The 19,232-nt window shown below is 32.6% G+C and overlaps 3 protein-coding genes across 10 annotated transcripts in view; 2 read left to right on the top strand and 1 right to left on the bottom strand.

Moving 5' to 3' along the window:
• wake (wide awake) overlaps positions 1-19,232 on the bottom strand; it is a 73,713-nt gene that overhangs the window by 34,605 nt on the left and 19,876 nt on the right. For 3 of the 6 annotated variants that reach the window (XM_015983013.2, XM_064357594.1, XM_064357592.1), the window contains exons 3-5: positions 7,179-7,351; positions 6,950-7,124; positions 4,827-4,991 (exon numbers count right to left, since the gene is read on the bottom strand). In XM_015983013.2, coding sequence (XP_015838499.2) covers positions 4,827-4,991; positions 6,950-7,124; positions 7,179-7,351 — 513 coding nt within the window. Of the gene's footprint in view, positions 1-2,652; positions 2,733-4,826; positions 4,992-6,949; positions 7,125-7,178; positions 7,352-19,232 lie in introns of those variants that run through there. The other 3 variants (XM_064357593.1, XM_064357595.1, XM_008199189.3) reach the window with 3 other exon arrangements.
• On the top strand, positions 7,577-10,946 carry LOC103314131 (uncharacterized). 3 transcript variants are annotated; one of them, XM_008199195.3, is made up of 4 exons: positions 7,577-7,707; positions 8,927-9,583; positions 9,782-9,854; positions 9,903-10,946. In XM_008199195.3, the coding sequence occupies exons 1-4, from the start codon at positions 7,654-7,656 to the stop codon at positions 10,928-10,930; spliced, it is 1,812 nt and encodes a 603-aa protein (XP_008197417.3). In that variant the 5' UTR covers positions 7,577-7,653; the 3' UTR covers positions 10,931-10,946. The 3 variants fall into 3 exon arrangements, with proteins under 3 accessions (XP_008197417.3, XP_008197416.2, XP_064213667.1); XM_008199194.3 differs by lacking the exon at positions 7,577-7,707 and adding an exon at positions 7,714-7,846; XM_064357597.1 differs by lacking the exon at positions 7,577-7,707 and adding an exon at positions 8,638-8,870.
• On the top strand, positions 16,116-17,363 carry LOC103314132 (hypothetical protein). The gene is made up of 2 exons (XM_008199196.3): positions 16,116-16,257; positions 16,306-17,363. Exon 2 carries the CDS (start codon positions 16,435-16,437, stop codon positions 17,287-17,289), a length of 855 nt encoding a protein of 284 aa, XP_008197418.2. The 5' UTR covers positions 16,116-16,257; positions 16,306-16,434; the 3' UTR covers positions 17,290-17,363.

Here is a 19,232-nt window from a genome sequence, read left to right as displayed (position 1 = left end):
AAAATAAATGTTAATTTAAAAAATACATGTTTCGATATTTCGTCGAAAAAAATGAAAACAGATTTGGAATCCTTAACAATATATATTTCTTTATTTTTGGAAATAAATTTTTGGAGATTGGAAAAATTAAAATTGACCATATTTTATTAAATATCTCCAAAACTACAAATAGTAGAATAAAAATGAAGATAGATTTGGAATCCTTAGACAATTTTACGTTAGATGACTATATTTTTAATATAAGTTTGTGTAATCCTGATGATTTTTTTATTACCTATTACAGGTAGGTAAAGAAATATTTTGATATTTGATATTTGATAATAAAAAATAATAAAAATGAATTATTTCCACAATTGTGTGTCGACTGCGACGAAATTTTGCTTAGAAATAAATAATAAACTGCTAAAAAAGCCACAAGTCAACCTAAAGCAGTTTATAATTTTGTATGTATTTTTTATTTGTGGTAGATTTAAAAAATTAAAACTGTTCATATTTTATTAAATATCTCCAAAACTACAAATAGTAGAATAAAAATGAAGATAGATTTGGAATCCTTAGACAATTTTACGTTAGATGACTATACTTTTGACATAAATTTTTAGTTATTTTGATCTTAATAATTTTTTTATTGATAGGTAGGTAAGTAAATATTTTTATGTTTGGTATTGAAGATGTTTTATTTAATTTACTTGCCCAATTTTGACTTGATTTTGACAAAATCTTGCTCAAAAATAGATAATAAACAGCTAAAAAGGGCCAAAAGTCGTTTGAAATCTATTTATAGTTTTTTTTTATAATTTTTGATTTTTGGTAGAGAGGAAAAACTAAAATTGACAATATTTCACCAAATAACTCCAAAACTACGAATCGTAGAATAAAAATGAGAACAGATTTGAAATTCTTAGACAATTTTACGTAAGATGGTCATATTTTTGACATGAATTTTGAGTTATTGTAATCGTTATGATTTTTTATTGATAAGTAGGTAATAAATATTTTGATATTTGATACAGAAATATGTTTTATTCGAATTATTTGCAAAATTCTGACTTGATTATGCCAAAATTTTGTTCAGATACAAATAATTAACTGTTTAAAAAAGCCGTAAGACGCAAATCAATTTGTAATTTTTTATATTATTTTATATATTTTTGGTACATTGGAAAAATTAAAACTTACTATATTTTGCCAAATATCTCCCAAACTACAAACCGTAGAACAAAAATGAAGACAGATTTGGAATCCTCAAACAATTTTACTTCAGATGGCCATATCTTTGATATAAATTTTTAGTTATTCTAGTCTTTATGATTTTTTATTTGGTAGGTAGATAAGTGATAGGTGCATTAATTTTTAAACGTATAATTAAAGTGATTACGAGTTAAATTCGGCATTAATTTTAAAAGAAGAATTAAATATTATTATGAAATCGGCCCTTTTGTGTTGTTCATGCAAAAAAATCCATAAAAAAAATAATAATTAATAAAGTAAAAATTGAAAATAAATAAAATTGAAGTACTTGCTTTATTCATTTGAAGTAAAGACTGCAAGGTGGAATAGAAGTAAAAACAAAAGTTTCGTGTTTTTTGACTAATTCTAGCGAAATCTTAGCAAAGGAATGCTTTTTCAGAAAAAAATCATGATAAAATTTAAACTGCGAAGAATGCATTTTTAGGAAAAAATCGAGAATAATGTAATAACAAACTCAGTTAAAAAAAATTACCGATTTAGGATCAGAAAGCAATTTCTGTGAGATTGTGGTATAAAAAAATTCAAAAAAAATATAGTGCATTACACTTTATTCAATTTCACTTAATTTTACACAGTTTCCAACATTGTCAGACCCACACAGCATCAGTTATGATGTGCTAAGGAACGTAAAAATAATCAATTTTCCTGCTCGGATTATAAAATCCAGTTAGATGGATGTAACTTCCTGTGCGAACCAGTTTGTGTTATCTGTAAATTTCTATCACAACGTCGCTTTGTAACTCGGGTTAGCGCAATAAACAAGATGGTTAACCATTTACGAGCCCTCATTTTACATCTCTGTCAATTTGTATTGTATTTGGAGTCGTGTTGAGCCGAGCAAATAACACATCAATTAGGGACCAGTCCCTGCACAACAACAATTTACTTTTGAATTGAGTTAAAACAATTTAGTGTGTGCTGAAATAAAGAAAACTTTCCAGCAAGCGAGTTATTTACTTGCGGAAAATCCTGAAATGTCTCGCTCCGCCCTAATCAACTTGCAAAACTGGGGCGCTGAAAAAATTTATTTCGTTGAATTTTAATTATTTACAGAGCTTAGACTTTGGCCTGGATTTATCTGCGGCAAGTCCAACGAGCGGAAAATCATCAGAAATTAACAATCATTGTTGAGTAACTAATTGCTGGAGAAAAAGCCTTGAAAATTGTTTCTCGAAAAATAAATAATTCAAGTAATAAGAGGGTCGACCATTAGATAGTGAATTGTAAATGTGTGTCCCTATAAAACGGTTCGGTTGAACTGCGACTAGTTGCCATGCCGACCCTACTAACTTATCGACGCGGAACTTGAGCTAAAGTGTTTATGTTTAAATCATGACAGGAATCTAGTGCGAATAAGTCATAAATTAAATTAAGTTGTTTGAATTTTGCGCCATTTCTCACCCCATCTTTATCCCAAGCAGCACATTCAGGATTTTCTCCCACAGTACCACCGCCTGCACGATCATTTCACCACATTTATCGGACAAGAACTGGACCAAATTGTGTTATCTTAAGACAACTGACTTTGTTTGACTTGCGTTTGAACAGAAATTGTAGCTGATAAAGCCCGAAATTAATCAAAAATGGAATTTTCAATTTATTTTTCCCAAATTCCTAATCCTACAGTTAAAATAATTTTTTTTATTTTTTTTATTAGCATTTCGTTTAAAATCATTACAAATTTTTTCAATCTTTTAATTATTTTTTTGTTTCTCAGGCTTCCAGTATTTCAGCTTTTTAGTTTCTTAATTTTCTCTGACATAGTATTATTTCATTCATTTCCTCAATTTTTCAGTTTTTCGTGGTTTTATTATCTTATCTGTTAATGTTTTTACAATGTAGTTTCATAGTTTTTTAATTTTCATTCATACAGTCACTTAGATCTACAGAATTTTAATTATACTATTATTTAGTTTTTTGTACTACAATTTTTAAGTTTTTCAGTATTTTAGTGTATTGCTTTTTTATTCTGAATCTAATATTTCAATTTATTAATCTTTCTCTTTTCCAGTTCTATAGTTTTTTCAGTTTCTCAGTTATTCCGTCGCTAGTTCTTCAGAATTTCAGTCTCAATATTTTTTAGTCTTTTTTGTTTATGTTTTTCAGAGTTAAAGTTCTTTTATCAATGTTTGAACTTTTAGTTTTTGAAAATATGCGCTCTAATTCTATATTAAATTATTTTTTAATTTTAAACAATTTTTGTATCTTATAAAAATTTTGGAATAAAAAAAATTACATAGAAGTGTCAAAATTGCAGTGTTTGCCAATTGTTAATTTTGATTTTAAAAATTTATTTATTTTAATTATTTAATTGTAATTATTAATTTTTCCAAACCGACAGTGTAGATTTTAATTAGTTGTGTGAAAGTCCTACTTTTCTAGGATTCTTAGTTTTTGTGTAATAAATTTAAAATTGTGTTTTTGTCAAAAAAATTAAAATTATTTCAAAAATTAAGCAGAATCGACCATTTTATTCGCACCTAAGGCGAAATCCCGTTCTGTGAGAAAGACCAGCCCTATAACTGGTTTGACTGTTGTCTCATTTGTCCTACGAATGAGTAATTGACCAATAAAAAAATAAAAATCACCTCCTACTTGTTTATCTGGTGCACAAAAAATTGCAAGACGATTGAAGCGTTTGTCATTGGCTATGGGAGGGGAACTGCACTCCCAGCTGTCAAACGGACGAATCATAAAGCGATTAAAACTGAGCAAAAAACTGTTGTTTGATTATTTTGTAAATGTCGGCCAAACCATCTGGAATTTCGCCGTTTTCTAAGAAAATTTCAAGTTTTCTATTACACTTGGGTTCAAAAATCGTGGATAAATTGTGGATTGATTTGTTTTTGATAAAAATTGATTCTCGCAATTAGTTCGTGTTCAAACTTAAACATTTCGCAAGTTTTTCAGCAAAAACTCAATTGTTTCGCAAGATTCTCTCACAAAACTCAAAAATATACCAAATTAGGTCAAAAATCTTTATATCTTTTTAGTTATTAACTTGGACATTTGAAATTTATGAGTTGTGTTTTATTTAAACAATTTACTGATCTTTGAGAAGCGAAAACAAAAAATTGGGTGTTCCATTTAACTTTTTCAAGTTATTCAATTTTTAACAAACTTCGTATTTTTTATGTTCTCAGGCTTCCAGTCTTTCAATCTCATAGTTTCTTAGTGTTCCATATTTCAATTAATTATTTATTTATTTATTTAATTAATTGTCGCTATTTATCAAACAAGAACTGGGCTAAAACTGCGTTATTTTTTGAGACAACTGACTTTGTTTGGTTTTATTTTGAATAAAAAATGTGTCTGATAGAAATCGATCGGTCGCATGTCCTGCAATTGTGGTCGTTGTCCTCTCCGGATTAATTAAAACCGAATAAATGCTAAAGTTTGTTATGTGATATGGAGAGTTGCAATTAGTGTATTGTTCTCCTTGTCAAACACAGGAGCCAACTCTAGGCTTTGATCTGTGACATGATGGCCACAAACTTGACTTGAACATACATTGGGACAAAGTGCAGTTGGGAGAGCATCCCACCACGTAAAAGATATAAAAGTGGCACTTTTACCTCTCCCAACTCAACCTCCTTGTCACATTCGCATCATCGACCACAATTTGATTTTTCGACCCTCCCTGATTCAATAACTTTCCTAAACGATACAGAGCTGTACTGCTACTGCTAGGACTCGAGATTCTATAGGCTTGAGCAGCGACCACGTGAGGTGCAGGCACTCTGAAACAAACAATAAAACGAATTAAACTTGAATTTGGAGAAAAGCTCCGATTTCAGCTTGAAATTGTAGTCGGATTGCGTGATGGTTTTTCGTCTATGACGAGGATTTTTGCATTAGCCTGGCTCAGGATTGCATGAGATTTTGTAGCGTTGCGTTCCCAACTAGCACACTTTGTCACCCAAGATTTAAAAAGAACAAGGATGTATTATTTGTCTAGAGTTAGATCATTGTTTGAAATTGATTATTTTATAAAAAGTAGGTAAGTATCAAAAATCATTAAAATTTTCGTCCAGTTAACTTTTCTTATTTTCTCAATTACGGCTAAACTATTCTAAGAAGTGGAACTATTTTAATCCTTACTAATGCAAAATGATCTGGGGAATCGATTGGCATCAACAAAATTGCCAAATTCCCAATAGTTTTTTAGTTATGAATTTTTTAAAATTTTACCAATTTTTCCATTTAGCAGCAATTTGCTCGAAAACTATTAGTCGGAGAACAAAAATCTTTTTTGAAAAAAATAGATAATTTAAAGAGCTTTCCAATGATAATACACTTCATGGGGTTATTTCTAATAGTTCCGGAGCTATTGCTCGAGAAATGTCCCGGGTACCCAAAACCGACAAAAACTGCGACGAAAATTGAAAAAATCAAACATCAAAAAATCGAACATTTGGACTTTTTGTGGACTTTTAACAACTTTTGTGGGTTGTTAAGACATGTAGAAGTCCATAAAAATTCGCTGGAGTTAGTTTAAAAAAAATTTTTTTTTCGCCTTCTTGAAGGTAAGTATTACTCAGGAAATTTGAGCAAAAAAATTAAAAATTTTAAATCTCGTGAAAAGTTGGCATAACATAGAAATTGAGCCGCTAAATCCAATGGAACAAACCGCATTGCTCTACGACGTTTAGTTTTTGAGTTATGAATTTTTTAATAAATAATTCGGCGCATCCACCAATTTTCAAATTAAAATATTTTTTAAAATAAGTTATCGGGTAAGCCAGTGTTGTAAAATATTTAATACCATACGTGAAATGAGCTGCTGAATTCACTGGAACAAACCGTTTTGCTCTACGACTTTTAGTCTCTGAGTTATGAATTTTTTTGTTGAATAAAATTTTCCACCATAAAGTAGCACCCTAATTTCAGGCAAAAATTTTTAAATTTTTAATTCTTGTGAAACATTGATATATTATGTAAAATGGCCCGGAGAATTTAATAGAAAAAACCGCATTGCTCTACGACTTTTAGTTTTTTAATTATGATTTTTTTAGTGAAAAACTTTAATCGCCTCTGTAACCGTAGGGGTGTTAAATTTTTTTTCTATTTTCTCAATTACGGCTAAACTATTCGAAAAATTGGAACTATTTTGTTCCTTACCTGTGCAAAATGATCCGGGGAATCGATTGGCATTGACAAAATTGCCAAATTTCTAATAGTTTTTTAGTTATGATTTTTTTTTAATTTTATCAATTTTTGCATTCATCTCCAATTTTCTCGATAACTATTAGTCGGAGAACAATGATCTTTTTTGATAAAGATAGATAATTAAAAGAGCTTTCTAACGATTATACACTTCATAGGGTTATCTCTAATAGTTTCGGAGTTATTGCTCGATAAATGTTCCGGACACCCGAAATCGGCCAAAATCGCGACAAAAATTGGAAACATCAAAATTTCAAAAATCGAATCTATCGACTTTAATTGTATTTTTAAGAGGTGTTGAAAGTTCCAAAGACATAAAAATGAGCGTAAAACGGTGTTAGAGCGAGTTTAAAAAATGTCGTGTTTTCTTTTAATTTTTTTAAGTTGACCACCATAATTTATTAAAAACCAAAGTATGAACCCGCCTTTCGCTTAGTTGGCCCTCTTTTCCGAGCCACCTCTCCGTTTATAAAGTAAAGGCCTCCTCTCGAGTGCATAATTAGGCGTTTCCTCTGAAAGCGAATTCTCTCACCTGAGTAACAGCGTTCCGTCAGCTCCCCTTTCAGGGCCGTAATTCCCCGAGCTGCACAGCCTACTCACGGCCGATTTTCGCCGCATATCTAAGGCGACGGTGTCGTCCCGACTGAAAGACACCCGTGCTGAAAGGAAGCGCGACGAGAGACCACCTCGGCTGGGTCCAGTCACATCTGGAAAAAATATTTCCAGAATTGGAATAAATAAATTTCGGAGGAGTCCACCACCACCTGGTGAACAGTTGCCAAGTTGGGCCTGGAGGATGTTCACTCCGGGGACCACGATGGCGGGCAAGGTCCGGGACCGGAGCAGGGGTGGGGGCTTTCTTCCGGTCCGGGCGGCCCCTTCTAAGCCGGCACATGACGCTCTTTGGTCGATTCGGCTCGTCGCCAGCTGGGCGCTGCAACCAAAAAAAAAGTTTAATTTTAATTAATAATGATAGAAATCAGCAGCACTTTAATTTAATTAAATCAAACTATTTTTTAAATATTATGTGAATTCGGTTTAACTCCAGGTCTTATTTTTTACAAACTTAATTGGCGCAGTCAGTAGGATCTGTAGGAGAGTTTGGTTTTAGCCTTACAGTTACAAAATAGTGAAGTTCTAACATTTAAACTCAAACATGTTAAAAATAGAGAAAATTGTATTTCTTTAACCGTTCACGAAATTAACAAATCGTTAATATATACTAGTGGTTGAGCTATGCAACCAAATGTACAGTCTGAAGAAATGTATACTCAGCAATGTTACTATCTGGTATTATCCTTTTTCTGTATCTAATAAGTTGTAAATGTTGATACATGATTTTGTTAAGTACGAGTGTGTCAGTTTTTAGTTTCTATAATTTAATTTAAACAGTGTTAAGATGTCCAAACTTCTCTCATTTATTTGGAAGGTGAATGAATATATGCATCTGTGCTAACTTTTTTGAGACAGTTCGTTGCAAAATAAATAATTAGTTTTTGATAATTCATCATAAGAATCAACTACGATTATTTAGTAGATTATCATACAAAATTGCGAATTCATTGAGGTTATGATATTAGTTCTCGTGACCTTGGGAATCCACTTTCCTGTGATTTCTTATCTTCTTATACAATGTGTGTTAGAATGATTTTCATATAGTCTTTTTCTTCACTATTTTCCAACTTTTCATAGTAATTCCCTTGCAATTAAGTGTTTCTAACGTAAAATGACCGGGGGAATCCAAATCTGCAAGAATCATGTCGCTACGACTAACCGTTTGGAAAATATCGTCAAAAATTGAGTCTCGTCACAATTTGTCTAAACCAAACTTTCTTCATTATTTTCCAACTTTTCATAGGTATTTCCTTAGAATTGAGTGTTTCTAACGTAAAATGACCGGCGGAATCCAAATCTGCAAGAATCAGATCGCTACGACTAACCGTTTAGAAAATATCGTCAAAAATTTAGTCTTTCTATAATTTGTCATAAACAAACTTTCTTCATTATTTTCAAGTATTTTACAGTTATTTCTTTAGGATTGAGTGTTTCTAACGTAAAATGACCGGCGGAATCCAAATCTGCAAGAATCAGATCGCTACGACTAACCGTTTAGAAAATATCGTCAAAAATTTAGTCTTTCTATAATTTGTCATAAACAAACTTTCTTCATTATTTTCAAGTATTTTACAGTTATTTTTTTAGGATTGAGTGTTTCTAACGTAAAATGACCGGCGGAATCCAAATCTGCAAGAACCAGATCGCTACGACTAACCCTTTAGAAAATATCGTCAAAAATTTAGTCTTTCTATAATTTGTCATAAACAAACTTTCTTCATTATTTTCAAGTATTTTACAGTTATTTCTTTAGGATTGAGTGTTTCTAACGTAAAATGACCGGCGGAATCCAAATCTGCAAGAATCAGATCGTTACGACTAACCATTTAGAAAATATCGTAAAAAATTAATTACATAATAAAAAAAAGGTTAATTGCATGTGTTTGGTTTACAGGCTTACGACTTTGAGAACTTTAAGAAGAAACTGAAGCAGCTGAACCGAGACATTATATCAACAAATGACCCATCTAACCAATTCATGATTTACGAGGAGTTTAAAACAATAGTGTTGCAAATAAAACAATCTTCGTTATCACCAAAAAAAAAGAGTGAATTGGATGTGGACGTTTTGCAACTCAAAGATTATTTCAAATCTCTTGGCTTTACGGAAGTTGTAGAAAATGCACCGGAAAGTTGTACTCCATATAGAGGCGACCAAAGAGAACTACATAAAAAGAATGCTTTACCACTTCCTCATACGTACAAGGATTGTGGAGAAACTTATTACAAACATTTAAATTCAAAGAACAATGAACGATTTTCAAACACCACAGAGGCTCACCACCATCAAGTAGAGCACTTAGAACAACAATTTCGGAATGTGGTTTTATTTACTCCCAGAAAGGAGGGATCGCCACATGCCGACCAAACTAAAATGAGAAAAGATCAAGATACGCAAACGTGTTTCTCACAACACCCATATCAGCAAACATCAAGTTACAGTTTTGTTAAACGGGGTGAAGTAAGAAAATACGGAAACAATACTTTTGGAGGAGTTTCCACAAGTTATGAAAGGAAAAATTCTCCACAAAATAAACAAGAGAACGATTTTGTAAGTATAGCTTTTATTGAGACAAAAAAAAATGAATCGAGTCTAAAACAAGTTACTTGCACTAGTAATTAATTGCCTCTGTTTTTATCAGTTCTTATCATTTTATCGATGATAACGCTACGCCATTTTCGTTTAGTTTGAGGTTGAATGTTGCAAAGATTGTATATATTTTTATTTTAAATGAAATTATTTTGCCAGATGGGCCTATGTAACTCAAAACAAGCAGCAAACCCCTCGAATTTCTCCAGTCCGACTTTACCGAAAAAATACCGTAAGTTCCTCGTTATCGTCTTAAAGATGTATTTTTCGTCATTTTTAGCAGACGAGAATGAAATAAACCTCAACTCAATCGTAGCCTCAGTCGAGCAAATTCGCGAATTGATACGAAATGGGCAAGTTTTCCCGCAAGATTTTAACAAGTTACATGCACGTCTTGCGGATTATTCCCACAGACTTAGCAGTATTTCAAAAAAATTCCAAAAAGAAAAGGTCAATTCGGCTCAAAAAGTCGTTTCTTTGGCCACGACTGAGTTGCTGCAACTGCCAGAACAGAAAGATTTTATTGCGAGATTTTTTACGACTCCACCGTCACAAGGGTCGCCTGTGAGACAGAGAAAAAATCCAGGAACTTCGAAAGACATTGGAATTAAGCTGGAAGCCAGGAGTGATGTTCCAGTCATCGCAGAAACCTCATTTGGACATCTGGAGACTAGACAAAGTCTAAGTAAAGACGGGAACGTTTTAGCAAATATTTCTGAGGGTAAAACTGAAAAAACAAGTTTTGTGTACCGAGGCCGTGGAAGAGGTAACGCGAAGGATTTCCCCTACAGGCGTAAGGAATCAGAAAAAAAGACTGATAACATTAAAGAGTTGCAAAAATTGCAAATTGGGTCAAGCTCTGATCAAACAATTAGCCCTAATTATACTCTTGTCAGTAATTATCAAAATGGTTCACTTGACCAAACGACTACTGAAGATACAGTCAAGAACAACTCTTTCGAAGTAGCAGATGAAGCAAAAGAAGAACCACCTCTGGAAATCCTCGACATCCATCAATTCTTCTGTGACGATTACGATATCAATAGTTTGAGCCAAATTGAAAGTAAAGCCGAAAAACTTGAGACCATCCTCAAATGGGCCCAAACTTTCCAAACCAAAGTGTCAAGTTTTAAGGAATCGCGAGACTCTATCGAGTATTTTGTCTTGGACGAAAAACTGATGCGTCTGATTGAAGCCATTGACAAGATCAAATGCCAGGAAGAACCCGAGATTACAGCGAGGAAAATCCAAGTTATTGCATACATTAACCAATTACATAATACTCTAGATTGTAACGCTACTGAATAAACCAAAGTTTTTGGAACTTTTGTTTTATTGAGACATTTTTATCCAGCTTTTACAACGTTTCTTGCGCACGTTATACACGGCTCAAAATTAGGCAATGAGCGATTTTATTTTTATTTTTCAAGTCAAAAATTATTTTTTTGGACATTTTAAAGCGAAGTTTGTTAAAAATTAACAGAATAATTTCAAAATTTAGTTATTTGTGCTTACGACTTTTAGTTTTAAAGTTATAAATTTTTTAATAAATTATCCGGCGCATCCACCAATTTTCAAATTAAAATATTTTTTAAAATAAGTTATCGGGTAAGCTAGTGTTGTAAAATATTTGATACTATACGTGAAATGAGCTGCTGAATTCACTGGAACAAACCGTTTTGCTCTACGACTTTTAGTTTTAAAGTTATAATTTTTTTTAATAAGTAATCCGGCGCATCCACCAATTTTTAAATTAAAATATTTTTAAAAATAAGTTATCGGGTAAGCTAGTGTTGTAAAATATTTGATATTATACGTGAAATGAGCTGCAGAATTTACTGAAACAAACCGCATTGCTCTACAACGTTTAGTTTTTGAGTTATGAATTATTTAATAAATAATCCGGCGCCTCCACCAATTTTCAAATTAAAATATTTTTTAAAATAAGTTATCGGGTAAGCTAGTGTTGTAAAATATTTGATACGATACGTGAAATGAGCTGCAGAATTTACTGGAACAAACCGTTTTGCTCTACGACTTTTAGTTTTAAAGTTATAATTTTTTTAATAAATAATTCGGCGCATCCACTAATTTTCAAATTAAAATATTTTTTAAAATATGTTATCGGGTAAGCCAGTGTTGTAAAGTATTTGATACTATACGTGAAATGAGCTGCTGAATTCACTGGAACAAACCGTTTTGCTCTACGACTTTTAGTTTTAAAGTTATAAATTTTTTAATAAGTAATCCGGCGCATCCACCAATTTTCAAATTAAAATATTTTTTAAAATAAGTTATCGGGTAAGCTAGTGTTGTAAAATATTTGATAATATACGTGTAATGAGCTGCTGAATTTACTGGAACAAACCGTTTTGCTCTACGACTTTTAGTTTTAAAGTTATAAATGTTTTAATAAATAATCCGGCGCATCCACCAATTTTCAAATTAAAATATTTTTTAAAATAAGTTATCGGGTAAGCCAGTGTTGTAAAATATTTGATACTAAACGTGAAATAAGCTGCTGAATTCACTGGAATAAACCGTTTTGCTCTACGACTTTTAGTTTTAAAGTTATAAATTTTTTAATAAATAATCCGGCGCATCCACCAATTTTTACATTAAATTATTTTTTAAAATAAGTTATCGGGTAAGCTAGTGTTGTAAAGTATTTGATAGTATACGTGAAATGAGCTGCAGAATTTACTGGAACAAACCGTTTTACTCTACGACTTTTAGTTTTAAAGTTATAATATTTTTAATAAATAATTCGGCGCATCAACCAATTTTCAAATTAAAATATTTTTTAAATAAGTTATCGGGTAAGCTAGTGTTGTAAAATATATGATACTATACGTGAAATGAGCTGCTGAATTTACTGGAATAAACCGTTTTGCTCTACGACTTTCAGTTTTAAAGTTATAAATTTTTTAATAAATAATCCGGCACATCCACCAATTTTTACATTAAATTATTTTTTAAAATAAGTTATCGGGTAAGCTAGTGTTGTAAAGTATTTGATAGTATACGTGAAATGAGCTGCAGAATTTACTGGAACAAACCGTTTTACTCTACGACTTTTAGTTTTAGAGTTATAATATTTTTAATAAATAATTCGGCGCATCAACCAATTTTCAAATTAAAATATTTTTTAAATAAGTTATCGGGTAAGCTAGTGTTGTAAAATATATGATACTATACGTGAAATGAGCTGCTGAATTTACTGGAATAAACCGTTTTGCTCTACAACGTTTAGTTTTTGAGTTATGAATTATTTAATAAATAATCCGGCGCCTCCACCAATTTTCAAATTAAAATATTTTTAAAAATAAGTTATCGGGTAAGCTAGTGTTGTAAAATATTTGATATTATACGTGAAATGAGCTGCAGAATTTACTGAAACAAACCGCATTGCTCTACAACGTTTAGTTTTTGAGTTATGAATTATTTAATAAATAATCCGGCGCCTCCACCAATTTTCAAATTAAAATATTTTTTAAAATAAGTTATCGGGTAAGCTAGTGTTGTAAAATATTTGATACGATACGTGAAATGAGCTGCAGAATTTACTGGAACAAACCGTTTTGCTCTACGACTTTTAGTTTTAAAGTTATAATTTTTTTAATAAATAATTCGGCGCATCCACCAATTTTCAAATTAAAATATTTTTTAAAATATGTTATCGGGTAAGCCAGTGTTGTAAAGTATTTGATACTATACGTGAAATGAGCTGCTGAATTCACTGGAACAAACCGTTTTGCTCTACGACTTTTAGTTTTAAAGTTATAAATTTTTTAATAAGTAATCCGGCGCATCCACCAATTTTCAAATTAAAATATTTTTTAAAATAAGTTATCGGGTAAGCTAGTGTTGTAAAATATTTGATATTATACGTGTAATGAGCTGCTGAATTTACTGGAACAAACCGTTTTGCTCTACGACTTTTAGTTTTAAAGTTATAAATGTTTTAATAAATAATCCGGCGCATCCACCAATTTTCAAATTAAAATATTTTTTAAAATATGTTATCGGGTAAGCCAGTGTTGTAAAGTATTTGATACTATACGTGAAATGAGCTGCTGAATTCACTGGAACAAACCGTTTTGCTCTACGACTTTTAGTTTTAAAGTTATAAATTTTTTAATAAGTAATCCGGCGCCTCCACCAATTTTCAAATTAAAATATTTTTTAAAATAAGTTATCGGGTAAGCTAGTGTTGTAAAATATATGATACTATACGTGAAATGAGCTGCTGAATTTACTGGAATAAACCGTTTTGCTCTACGACTTTCAGTTTTAAAGTTATAAATTTTTTAATAAATAATCCGGCGCATCCACCAATTTTTAAATTAATTATTTTTTAAAATAAGTTATCGGGTAAGCTAGTGTTTTAAAATATTTGACACTATACGTGAAATGAGCTGCTGAATTTACTGGAACAACCCGTTTTGCTCTACGACTTTCAGTTTTAAAGTTATAATTTTCTTAATAAATAATTTGGCGCATCCACCAATTTTCAAATTAAAATATTTTTTAAAATAAGTTATCGGGTAAGCTAGTGTTTTAAAATATTTTACACTATACGTGAAATGAACTGCTGAATTCACTGGAACAAACCGTTTTGCTCTACGACTTTTAGTTTTAAAGTTATAAATTTTTTAATAAATAATCCTGCGCATCTACCAATTTTTAAATTATAATATTTTTTAAAATAAGTTATCGGGTAAGCCAGTGTTGTAAAGTATTTGATACTATACGTGAAATGAGCTGCTGAATTTACTGGAACAAACCGTTTTGCTCTACGACTTTTAGTTTTAAAGTTATAAATTTTTTAATAAGTAATCCGGCGCATCCACCAATTTTCAAATTAAAATATTTTTTAAAATAAGTTATCGGGTAAGCTAGTGTTGTAAAATATTTAATATTATACGTGAAATGAGCTGCTGAATTTACTGGAACAAACCGTTTTGCTCTACGACTTTTAGTTTTAAAGTTATAAATTTTTTAATAAATAATCCGGCGCATCCACCAATTTTCAAATTAAAATATTTTTTTAAATAAGTTATCGGGTAAGCCAGTGTTGTGAAATATTTGATATTATAGGTGAAATGAGCTGCTGAATTCACTGGAACAAACCGTTTTGCTCTACGACTTTTAGATTTAAAGTTATAAATTTTTTAATAAATAATCCGGCGCATCCACCAATTAATTTTTTGCTAAAAGAAAGCCGAAAAATCAATAACTTTTTATTAAAATGTCGAGATTTTTGCCATTTTGAATTGGTGATTTGCTAAAACGCTTGAAAAAGACAAAAATTCCGCTGCAGTTTAATGATTCTTAGGATTATTTTTTACTAAATTTTCTAAAATAAAAAACTCCCGAAAAAAAGCAAAGTTGATGTTATTTTTGACCTAATATAATGTATTTTTAGCATGCTGTGTCAAAATTTTCGAAAAACTGCGTTTATAATAATCCATAAGTTGTTGACCGGTGGTCAAGTACTGGAAATTTATAGCTAAACCGTTAAAACCATAAATTTGGTGCCGCCGACTTTTTTTAGAAAATTTAATTATCTTTCACTTTTTTGTGTTGAAACGCTGGGAATACGGTTGAAGATCCAAGGGAGAATTTGGTCTTGGACGTGATTGCAAAAAAAATAAACCAAAATTTTGGATGTGTTTTATTGAGACATTTTCTTATCCAACTTTTGCAACGTTCCTTGCGCAAACACAATAGCATCTTTCCGCGCCTCTCTAATCTTCCGGTTGTTTTTCGGATCGATATTATCAAGCTTGATTATCACTTGGAGCAAATACTCGGCGTAGTTCTCAAAAAGGGACGAGTCAGTGATTTCGTCAATCTTATCCGAAGTTTTCTCCACCTCGTCCGTCAAATTACTGATCTCCTTCAAGGTGCTTTCCTCATATTCCATCACTTTTTTCGTCAAACTGTCCTCCTCCGCTTTAGCTTCATCGTCCGAATCGTCATCAAGAGCCATCACTTGCTCAGTGTCCGCACTTTTGCCACAACTAGCCATTGACAGGAATTTTGACAAATGACAGTGATAAGATAACATGACATCCCGCTTACACCACATTTCCACACAACTGGAAAACTGCGTCCTGGCGCTGGAAACCGACGTCCGGGAAAGCCTGGAACAGCTCGACCACAGTCTGGACGACAATTCGGTGGCGCTGGAAGCAAGTAAAGACTACCATTTCAAGCAGATTTTGGCGCAACTCCAACAAATCAAAGACTGTGTCCAGACAATTGCCAGACATGACCACAGCTTGGAGCTTTTGCAGCGGAAAATTAACACCGGTTCCAGGATTGACAAAAACTACATTAGGAAGCAAGTCCAGACGTTCCAGAATTTGGGAACAGTGACCACACGGGAACACAGACCTAGCCGACCAAGACAATCCCAAATGAAGTTCCTGGAATGTTGGGAGCAACTGATGGAAGCACCTGAACAACTCCAAGTCGCCAAAAGGAGTGACAGTGGGCGCAAGTTGAAGAAAATCGTCTCGTCAACTGTTGAAACGTTCCTGGACGCTGTTTCCGACAAAATTGGGCAACCTGACGGGATCACGGAGGAGGAGGAAGTTGATACAAAACCTCGCATTGTCGAAGTCATTGTGAGTTGTTTCTTGACAACTTCCCCTAATCAATTTTCCTGTTTTTAGTACAAGACGAAATAGCTTTTCCCTTTATCTTATCACCAATCCGTTGATAAATCGTTCGTTCGATTGAGCCAGCTAGTGTTACCCAGATACGTTATCAGTGGAAGTGGAACAATTGTTTAGTGTACCATAATGGGTGTGACCGTGTCAAAGTCGCCTCTGGAGCGCCGGAACACCGTCCTGAGGCGAAGTCAGCGCAGGTCGATCCATGGAGTGAAGTCAAAAGCGGACAAAATCGTCAAAGAAATCAAAAAATTCAAAGCAAGTGATGAGTCAGCGTATCTCGCCCTCAGAACCAAAATCGAGGCACTTGAACGTGACTTAAAACACACCTCTAAACAACTCCAACCGCAGCTAAAGCCACTTTTTGAGGAAACCCTCCAGAGGGCGCAACAATGCTACCAACTCCTGGAGGACAAGTTCAAGGAGAACCAAGCCGAGGCGAGTAACAACAACGAGGACGAAAACGACGATGTTTTCGTCGAGGAAACCCAAGAAGTGCCCCAATCGCCCAAAAAAGTCCAACTGACTTTGGTGCAAGTTGAGCCAATCGAGGCGAGTCCCCAGATCAATAAGCGCTTTTCAGCGATGAAGCTGGGAGTTCCGGTACTTCCCGGAACAATTCTCGAAAGCCAAGCGCGGAAATCGCTCGATTCGCAGGATAAAGTCGCGAATTTGCGGCAGGGGATTGAGAAAGTGGAGCTGGAGATTAGCCAGTTTGTGGGGAAGAAGAACGGGAGGTACTATGGGAGGATTAAGGGACAGTTGGAGGAGTACCTGAGCGAGTTGAGGAATATTGTGCCGGCTGATGATGAAGTGGCAGAGCAGGTCAAGTTGAATTGTAATTATGTGGCGAGTTGTTTGACGTTTTTGGACGAGAAAGCGATCGATGATGGGGATGATGATGATTATGACGAGGTGCCGACGCCAAGGCTGGTGGAGGAGAGGAATTTGTCGCCTAGGAGCATGCGAACGACCTATATTTGATGTTTGGGAGTGTGTTACATTACTATTGTTATCTTGTTTGTTACGTGTTGTTTAAATAAAATAAATTGATAAAAGTGTTTGTTTAGTGTTGGCAAATATGAGTACAGTCACTCAAAATGAAAATGTCAATTTTTCGTTAGCATTTAAAATAATTGATTTTCTTTGAAAAAAAAGTAGTTTTTGTTAAAATTTCGCTAAAACATGGCTTTAAATTAAATAAAAAACGACTTTATTGTTAGAATTTTTAAGCGATTTTCAAAGTTCTAAGCTATAATTTGTGTTTTTTTTCTGCGACTTCATAAAGTCATAGCCAAGTCGTTACTAAATTAATTATTGTTATTACTTTGAGACAGATTAAGCATATTTTAAAGCGAAGTTTGTTATAAATTAAGAGAAAATTTACTTATTTGAGACTTTTTGGCGCATTTTTCAAGATTTTAATCAATTTTTTGGATATAAGGGCTTAATTTGTTTTCAATATGTAAAAGAATTTTATATTCTTTGCAAGTTTTAGCACTTTTTTAAGCTATAAATTTAGGTTTTGTCAAGTTTTTACTAAATCATGGATGAAAAATCACTTAATTTGATTAAAAATGACGAAATGTTTGAATTGGTGATAAGTTAAAACGCTTGAAAAAGCCAAAAATTTTGCAATTATTTATTTGATTCTTGATTCTTAGGATTATTATCTACAAAATTTTCCGAAAAAAAGCAAAGTTAATGTTATTTCTGATTTAATATAATGTATTTTTAGTATTACTGTGTCGAAATTTTACGAAATTCCATAAGGTAAAAGGATTTGTTTCATTTTACCGGTGGTTAAGTATTGGAAAGTTAATTTATAGCTAAATCCTTGAGGATATAAATATGGTTTCGTACACTTTTTTGTAGAAAATTTAATTCTCTTCAACTTTGTTTCTTACATTTTTTTCGTATCTTCAGCCGTATTTGCAGCTTTTCTAAAAATATACGGTGCAACGCTAATTTTTTGCGCACCGACGCATATTTATTAAAACGCTGGGAATACGGTTGAAGATACAAAAAAAGTGTAAGGAACAAAATTGTAGAGAATTAAATTTTCTACAAAAAAGTCTGCGACACTATATTTCTATCTTCAATGGTTTAGGTATACATTAACTTTCTATTACTTGACCACCGGTAAAATAAAACAAAACGTCGCTTTAGTCTCTTTGAACGTCTTTGGAGCCTTAACCGTTGACGATAGAGATATGGTGTCGCGGACTTTACTAAAAAGAATTTAATTCTTTACAAATTTCTTCCTAACATTTTTCTTGTATCTTTAACGGTATTCGCAGCGTCTTGGAAGATATAAGAGGAAACGCAAATATTAAATTATAAATATTTTTTTCTTATGTTTCTCATGAAAATTTTAGACGACAGTTTTTCTCAGTTTGTTAAGAATGTAAATTAGTTAATTATGAGACAAGCGCCCTCATTTTTACTCCGCCGTCCTATTTTTTCGGATACAGAAAATCCAGCGATTTGGTTTCCTAACTCATAGTCCTCCGTAGTTTGTTTGCATTCGAATTATTAAGACGGGAACGTTTTTGTACTAATTTAACGAAATATTAATTCACACAATCGTTGGTTATTAATCGCTTGGCACACACATGGAATAGTTTTCACAATATCGTGTTGATACAAATATTGATTCCGACAAATAGATGACAAATACACACCAATTATACTTATCGATAATTGGAAATTTGTGTATTTCCATTTATCGTTCCCGCAAATTGAAACCTAATAAATTGGAAAAAAATAGTTTTGCCTCGATTAAGACAAAGCAATTACGAGGGAGGCATCACTCCAGCTTGTTGAACATCGTGTCGCAATCCACCGATTGACTTTATTTTAATTATAAAACCTGTCACTGCACACTTCTCTTAACAGCAAATTCATTAAACAATGCCACTTCCATA

The sequence above is a fragment of the Tribolium castaneum genome, chromosome 6 (genome assembly GCF_031307605.1).
Source record: "Tribolium castaneum strain GA2 chromosome 6, icTriCast1.1, whole genome shotgun sequence".
NCBI classification, from domain to species: domain Eukaryota; kingdom Metazoa; phylum Arthropoda; class Insecta; order Coleoptera; family Tenebrionidae; genus Tribolium; species Tribolium castaneum.
Note: the sequence above shows the minus strand (reverse complement) of the source record. Positions and strands in the feature narration are given on the sequence as shown.

Bases quoted from the DNA above. Each gene is read 5' to 3' on its own strand.
- LOC103314131 (XM_064357597.1), top strand. From the start codon at position 8,808: ATGACCGGCGGAATCCAAATCTGCAAGAATCAGATCGTTACGACTAAC. The intron at 8,871-8,926 runs GTAAAAAATTAA...TTTGGTTTACAG, and splicing joins CTAACCATTTAGAAAATATC to GCTTACGACTTTGAGAACTT. The intron at 9,584-9,781 runs GTAAGTATAGCT...TTATTTTGCCAG, and splicing joins ATAAACAAGAGAACGATTTT to ATGGGCCTATGTAACTCAAA.
- LOC103314132 (XM_008199196.3), top strand. From the start codon at position 16,435: ATGGGTGTGACCGTGTCAAAGTCGCCTCTGGAGCGCCGGAACACCGTC.